Raw genomic sequence first — 8,004 nt, 5'->3', positions numbered from 1 at the left:
CGTGTGGATCAACATTAACGGATCGGAAGCTGGAAACGAGCGCCCCATCGTCGCTTCATTCCGCAGAGATGGGGTTCGTTAGGGCCTTGTTTATTTTGCCGCTTTGTTATTATATATAATTATATGTAATAGAAATATAGATATAGATTTGATAACTTTTTTTTCTCCCGTTGCAACGCACGGACATTTTTGCTAGTCAATCTAAAAACCTAAAATTTTTCAAAAGAGTTGAGTTCTTCCTCTTTCGCGCAGGATAGCCACGGGGACTCTTCCGAAACATTCAGATATAGGAAAAGCCAGAGCCAAAGCCAACGCGTCAAAGTCAAGTCCGGTTCAGCAATCGACCTAACAGGTTCCAATACTCTAAGCTAGGTATATAGAAGGTATATTCGATTCAACAACCTGAAGTTGTAGAGTTAGCCCTCGGTATACCATACTGTAAGCCTCAAATAATCACTAGCTTATTCAAGAATAATATAGTAAAGTTGTAGAGGAAGAAAAGAAAGAAGAGAAAGAACTGGGAGCCTGTTATATTGAATCTTTGGATGCATGCATGGAGTATTAAATATAGACAAAAATAAAAACTAATTACATAGTTTGGTCGGAATTGACGAGACGAATCTTTTGAACCTAGTTAGTCCATGATTAAACAATAATTACCACAAACAAACGAAAGTGCTACACTGTCGTGAAAATTTTCACTTCACCAACTAAACACGCCCTAGTTCACCTCAATAAATTTACTCCGTCCAATGTCTATGCATGGCGCTAGTTCAGCTCGCCGTCCCTACGATGAATAAGGCCGGTTTCAATAGGGTTTCATTGGAGTTTCATAGATATTAAATATACTGATATGATATTAAATTAATAAAGAGAGATGATAAGAGTTTCATGGGAGTAGAGAGAGTTTCATAGGGATAAAACTCTTCTGCACTATTTTCAAAATATAGATATGTTAGAAACTGAGCCATAAAACCTGAAATGAGAATGACCTAAGAAATACGCTCTACGCTGTATGTAAACGACGATTTATAGAGGAGGACAGTGGCATGACTAGCTACTTGCCAGAGAGGACACAATAATGCACAAGCAAGAAACTACATGTGTGTATATTGAATGGTATAATAAGAACGAAGGAAGAGTGGAATGAGAGAGAGAGAGCACCCCGCAAACAAATAAAAAGATTGATCAATCAAACAAAAATAATAAACTGATCGTCACATATGTATCCAATTAAATTAGATATGATGCTGATATACCTGATAATCTAATCTAGAAAATCATGCATGAAGTTACGCGTCACCCATGACATGTACGTACTCACATACACATATATGCCTAACAAAAAACAACGCCGCTCGTGTCCAATAGGCGGTGTCCATTAATTCCTAGCTAGCGCCCGCGCGCGTGCTCTCACAGATCAGCGGTGGCATTCCGCCGCATGACTTGTTCGCTTGGCGCGTAAAAAATGGATTATATACGTTACCGCCCAAGTATATATAGACGTCGTTATCTGACCACAGACTAATTACAGACCAACCAAGTGGCTGAGAAAGATACAGGTTAATAAATAGTAGTATTAGCTAGAGAAAAGCATTTGGGCGTTCCTGGCTTGTGGAGTTCGATCGATGGGTCGTCGTCGTCGTCGTCACACTGACTTGTTTGTTTGCTGAATTTGAATGATGATATTTCACATGTACAGCGCGCGGTGTACCGTCATCGCTGCTCAGCCTGCTCTCCCCGAAGTCTACGGAAGGATAGACGTATCGGGATATATACGTATTTTGTTTGCTCCGAGAAAATAAAACTATACTGTAAGTATTGTACTATGTCAGCAGCAGGTAGCCGGCGTCGATTCTTCTTTCTAACACCGATTCTAACACGCCCTATGAGGCAGTGACCAAAGGTGTCTGCTTGCCTCAGCGGAACACACCGGCTGACAGCGAGCCAGGCCTACTATATATACAAACACAAACATCCCACAATTTGGAGTTTGCTTCCATCATATGTATCAGAGGATGCCAACATTTCTTTCGCCAATCCATCCATAATAGACAAAATCTAGTTAGTCAGCTCCCGTTACCACCATTAGCTAGTGGCCTTGAAACTAAATTAAAACTCGTCTTTTATTTGGTGAGTGGTCTCTGTCACGCGTTGTTTTTCCCAGGGAACATTGTACCGCATGCATACACGGATACACCCTCTACTCTATTCGTTTTAAATTGTTTTTTGTCACTTTTCTTTCATTTTGTTCTAAGCCAAACTTCTTTATTTTTAATCAAGTTTTTAGACAAACAAATTGGCATTTACGAGTTCAAATAAACACACTATTGAAATATGTTTTTATCGAGAAATGTAAGAAAACAAGTTTGATGATGTTGCATGTGCTGGTTTAAGGAACTCTCAAGACAGAAAAATCGAGAATGAACAATAATTTGAAGGACAGAGTATATATCATACCTAAATAAAACAAATTAAAGCATGTATGTAACGAATAATTAAAGATTTTTTCGCGACCGGGAATATAGTCCCTTTTCATTAAGCAGAAGAGAATGGTCAATAAACCTACACATAGTTGATACAAAAAGATTCACAGGTAATCTATAGATTACCAACGAAGTCCTCAACACAAAACGAAGATGGCATGGAGGACTAGTGGTTTTGTGATGTGGTAGAGATTTTTGTTAGGTAAACTACGGAGAAGAGAGATTCCACGCATAGGTTTCGTTGCATTTTAAAGAAGGCGGGTTACATAGAGATATAGACTAAAGACGATCGAGAGGTGACGACCGAGAGGTGACCTGACGATCGAGCCGTATGTCTCTCACTCACTTATATGAAGATCATGCCGTTCCTTTTTTTTTCCAACTCGGAATAAAAATTTGCATGCCATGTCGTCAGCTCGCCAGCAAATTAAAGCCAGGCCGGTGCACAGTGCTAGTATATATTGCTATATACTTCCGCGCCTACTAGCCATATACACAAATCGTCATTTCCATATCTGCTACTTTATTTTATCACCACGAATATTAAACTGGCAATCATGCATGCATAACCATCGCCACTATTCTCCTTTTCCTGTACAACAAACAAATATGCTCCGCGGTTCAGTGACGTCACCACACCTCCGGTCTAGATGAATGGCTAGTACTGGATTCAGTTTGGGCGGTCGCCGGTGTGTCGTGTGATGGTGAAAATTCCTGAGATTTTTTTTATATACAGTACATTCCAAAGAACTGAATACGTGCGCGGACGAGGAATCGACGAGAGGTCGATCGCTGGTGGCGTGTGGTACGTAGTGTAACAAATTGGAGCACGTACACGTACGTTGGGCTTGGACACTTGGGTCTCCACGGAGCGTGGAAGTGGAGCTAGCTAGAAATCGACAAGAGGTCAATCGCTGGAAAATTCGCGCACGTACGTTGAGTCTCTGGAGCATGGAGCGTGCCTGCCTAATGATCACCAGTTCGCCGCCGGCGCGCCCGGCCAAATCGCGTCGTGGCGTGGCGCGCGCGGTCGGTCTCTCCGTCCGTCGCCCGGCAGTCTAGGTCCAGTTCACCACCCGCTCGCGAGCCCGGCCAAATCCGCGTCGTGGCGCGTGCCTGCCTAATGATCACCAGTTCGCCACCCGCGCGCCCGGCCAAATCGCGTCGTCGTCGTCGTCGACGAGCTTTGGATCCAGTCCAGGCCAAAATCCAGGCGGGTGGAGGGGGCGCTGCCGCGCCGGGGGCTTCCGGTTTGGGATATATTCAGGCCAGAATCCAGGCGGGTGGAGGGGGCGCTCCGGTCCGGACCACGCGGCGTCGATTGGTGTCGGACAGCAACGTGTTTGGCGTTGCATGCGCGCGGCGGCTGATGGACGTACTTGCGAGCTGCGACTCGTCCCATCTATAACTAACTCGCCGTACGTGCGCCCGCCAGCCCAACGACGGCGTCGAGTTCGGGCCTGCGTACGTTCCCGGCTGTGGGGTCTTTCAACGACGGCGGCGGCGGCGGCGATTCGGTACCGTCCCGGCCCGCGCACGCGCCTAGGCCGGGCGAAGCGGCGCCTAACGTTCGTTCGTTGGGTCCCTCTGTAGCAAGTCTAGCTAGCAGCTTCACTGATTTGTTCGTTATTATGTCATAGCTGTGCCAAAAATTGATACTGTTTATTTGGCTGATAAGTCATAACCAATTACTAATCATTGAATGACTGTCTGATTTTGATACTGATGAGATGGAATCGTACTCCATCCGTACTAGGTGAGGTCCTCAGCGCGTATTCATACACATACTACACGTGACATGAATGCATCATGCATGCCATGGTGGCTGCATGGTACGGTACTACCACGCATCCCGAGCCTAATTTTTGTTTGTGTCCGCCGAGTCTGCAGGCTGCCCGCACGCACGTACGTCGCGGCACACAGAGACATACTCCTAGGCTGTCTACTTGATAGTATTCCTTATACTACTTGATATAATCCTAGCCTCCTAGGCTGTTTGTACAAAGAACGCGAAAGCAGCTAGCAGGTGGTGCCGGTAGATCGATTTGGCAGCGCATGCATATAGACGCTCACGAGGCAGGTAGTCCAACAGTCCTAGTCATGCATGAAGTTGAAATCATGTGTATGGACGGACGAATTCTAGTGTGCCCATGGACCGTCTGTGTTCGCGCTAGCAAACGTCGACGCCGACACCACCACTGCATTTCGATTTTATAGTGTGTCCTAGCCAATTGCTCTCGCTTCGGTACTGCCGGTGCCGCCGGTCATGAGAAACCATACCTGTCAGGTGTCACCAACCTCAGCTACCGTAATAAACACCGAAGCATTCCGATCATAATTTTTTTTTTGAAGGAACATTCCGATCATAATTAACATATTAAGCTTCGAAGAACAGAAGCAGCAGCCAATTTTTTTTTTCCGAATAGACCAAAACAGAAGAAGACGCTGATCCGATGGAGTCAAGTCACGAACACCATGCATCATGCATGCATGTCCGACCCGCCACCATTCAGAGGGTACAGGTAGAGAGGGCCGCAGACGACCTGGCCCCCCTCCAGAGAGGCCACGTTGCAGTTGCACTGCATGCACCTGACACGACCCCCAATAATTCATTGTCGCCTGGGGCCCATCGGCCATGCTGTCACTTGTCTGATACTACGTGCATCACCAACATTTTATTCATTAATCTATCCGAAACCGCCCGATCTATGAAAACCACCTCTCGCCTAATCTAAAACCCTTTCCGGCAATGACACACATTAGTAGTTGTATATACTCTAAACGCAAGAATCTTTTATCTTTTGAGGAAAATTATGGAATCATTATTTATTTCGCGAGGAAAAAAAAACCGAATCATTGGGCAAGTAAGCAAGACATTCGTAACCTGGGGGAGCTCGTATCTGGAATCATGGATTGTTTGGGTCAAATTTAATTAGCCGTTGATTAGCTTTCTAAATATACACACTAATATATCCCCCCCACTAACTAGGCCTTGTTTAGTTCCGAAAAAATTTCAGATTTCGCTGCTGTAGCACTTTCGTTTTTATTTGACAAATATTGTCCAATCATGAACTAACTAGGACAGACAAACTGTGTAATTAGTTTTTGTTTTCGTCTATATTTAATGCATGTGCCGCAAGATTCGATATGACGGGGAATCTTGAAAATTTTTTAGATTTCGAGGTGAACTAAACTTATGTGGTACCATCTGTGAAACTCTCTCGATGGCAAGGACCAAGGAGGATCTTTTTTAACTGTATTTGAGACTAAATTTGTTTAAAGGGCTCAGATTTGTTCGTATTCAAGTCTGAATATTTAATATCCTATAGCGTATTCGTATCTGAATACTTAAATTATATAATTATTATGTTAACATATAATCGTATCTTATTCGACATGTTTAATATTATCTGTATTCGAATTCAAATTCAAATCCGATAATAATATCAGTTTTCTTTCCTACCGGCTAGCAGTAGCAGCAGAACGCAGCGTGGAATATTCGGATCCCTGGGAGGCTGGGACCCAGTCCCCCCACCTGAACCCAAAGCCTGCAGTGAGGAGTCCTCTGCCGCATTAAAAGGCGTCCTCGCCGTCCGTCCGGCGGGTGGAAACCAGACCAGCACACAATCCGCAAGGCCGGCCAACGCCAACCCCCAATCAGCGAGGCAACAACAAACCACCCGACCGGACCAAGGAGCAGTAGCAATGAGCGGCGCCGCGGAGGAGGCGTTGCTGCGGGAGTACGTGATCGGCGAGGAGATCGGGCGCGGGCGGTTCGGGACGGTCCGCCGCTGCTACGCCGCGTCCACGGGGGAGCCGTTCGCGCTCAAGACGACGCCCAAGGCGGCGCTGCGGGAGCTGGAGGCGGACCCGCTGGACCTGGCGCTGGCGGAGCAGGAGCCCAAGGTGCACCTCCTCGCGTCGGCCGCCAGCCGCCACGTGGTCGCGCTCCACGCCGCCTTCGAGGACGCCGACGCCGTGCACCTGGTGCTGGACCTCTGCGCGGGCGGGGACCTGTTCGCGCTCGTCTCCGCACGGGGACCGCTCCCGGAGCCCGAGGCGGCGGGCCTCGTCGCGCAGCTCGCGGACGCGCTGGCGGGGTGCCACCGCCGCGGGGTCGCGCACCGCGACGTCAAACCCGACAACCTCCTCTTCGACGCCAGCGGCGCGCTCAGGCTCGGGGACTTCGGCTCCGCGGACTGGTTCGGGGACGGCAGGCCCTTGACGGGGCTGGTCGGCACGCCCTACTACGTCGCGCCCGAGGTGGTGGCCGGCAGGGAGTACACCGAGAAGGTGGACGTGTGGAGCGCCGGGGTCGTGCTCTACATGATGCTCTCCGGGACCGTGCCCTTCTCCGGCGCCACCGCGGGGGACGTCTTCCAGGCCGTGCTCCGCGGCAACCTGCGCTTCCCGCCGCGCGCCTTCCCTGCCGTCTCGCCCGAGGCCAAGGACCTCATGCGCCGCATGCTCTGCAAGGACGTCTGGCGCAGGCTCTCCGCCGAGCAAGTCCTAAGTAAGCAACAGCCCTCGTCTGTCTTTCCTTCCGACTCCATTGCTCCCTCATCCCCAGCAGATCTCGTCGCCTGAATTGTCTGCTCATCTTACCCTGGTGTTTCGATCTACCCGCAGGTCACCCATGGATTGTGACTCGCGGCGGAAGTGTGGCGGTGGCCTGATTTAGATGCTCGGCCGCGTCATCCGATGAATCTCCATCTGCAGTGTAGATAGTGGCGTTCGTCCAAGAGGAGTAGAGAGACCTTTTGCAGTTGATGTCTTTGCTTTGGTTCTGCCAATCGTCAATGAACAGTAGTGCCTGCCGTAGTTGGTTACTAGTAGAATTAGTAGCACGCAGCAGTAATCCTTAGTGTTCGTCATGTTCTGCAGTAGGAGTAATCCTTAGGCGAAGCAGGAATTTGGGGGGCTTCCTCTTCCTGGGTTCGTGTTGCTTCATCTTTGCATTGCAACCCATGTATAGTACTACAGCCTTCATGTGGCTGAAGAAGAGAGGACTAGCTCTGTTCAGGAGAAAATGGAACCCAAAAAAACTCCCAGAAAATCTATGTACAGTTCAGCTTCAGGCTTCAGCTTTGTGCCTGCGTGTCTCATCGATTTTGGTACCGAACTTCTGTGTCTTCTAAGCAGTTTCTACTTTCATCGGAACCTTGAACGAATATGCGTCCTGTGTGTGTGGAGACTTCAAATAATTATACGTTCATGTCACGAAGTTGATGTGACTTCCCTAAGGTTTTACTATGATTTCCAGCCGGTTTGCTTTGGTAATACCACCTCTTCCAAGGAATAATAAAACTCTAGATGTATTTTAGTTGACTAAATATATAAGTAAAAATATTAGTAATATTTATAGCGTCACAATAAAAATATTTTATGATAAATCTAATAATACTCATTTAATACCTCCATTCCAAATTATAAGTCGCTTTGATCTTCTTTGGTTCATCTATTTTGCATATCTAAATGAATGTACCAAAAAAGTCAAAATGACTTATAATTTGAAAAG

General features: G+C 47.4%; 1 protein-coding gene across 1 annotated transcript; it reads left to right on the top strand.

Moving 5' to 3' along the window:
* Window positions 6,035-7,638, top strand: LOC8084678 (phosphoenolpyruvate carboxylase kinase 2). Its single transcript, XM_002454701.2, has 2 exons — window positions 6,035-6,999; window positions 7,116-7,638. The coding sequence occupies exons 1-2, from the start codon at window positions 6,192-6,194 to the stop codon at window positions 7,160-7,162; spliced, it is 855 nt and encodes a 284-aa protein (XP_002454746.1). The 5' UTR covers window positions 6,035-6,191; the 3' UTR covers window positions 7,163-7,638.

The sequence above is a fragment of the Sorghum bicolor genome, chromosome 4, assembly GCF_000003195.3.
Source record: "Sorghum bicolor cultivar BTx623 chromosome 4, Sorghum_bicolor_NCBIv3, whole genome shotgun sequence".
NCBI lineage: Eukaryota > Viridiplantae > Streptophyta > Magnoliopsida > Poales > Poaceae > Sorghum > Sorghum bicolor.
This window is presented reverse-complemented; position numbering and strand designations above follow the sequence as displayed.

What these genes read in the sequence shown, in the direction of transcription:
- LOC8084678 (XM_002454701.2), top strand. Translation starts at nt 6,192, where the DNA reads ATGAGCGGCGCCGCGGAGGAGGCGTTGCTGCGGGAGTACGTGATCGGC. An exon ending in CTCCGCCGAGCAAGTCCTAA is followed by an intron (nt 7,000 to 7,115) that starts GTAAGCAACAGC and finishes ATCTACCCGCAG; the next exon opens with GTCACCCATGGATTGTGACT.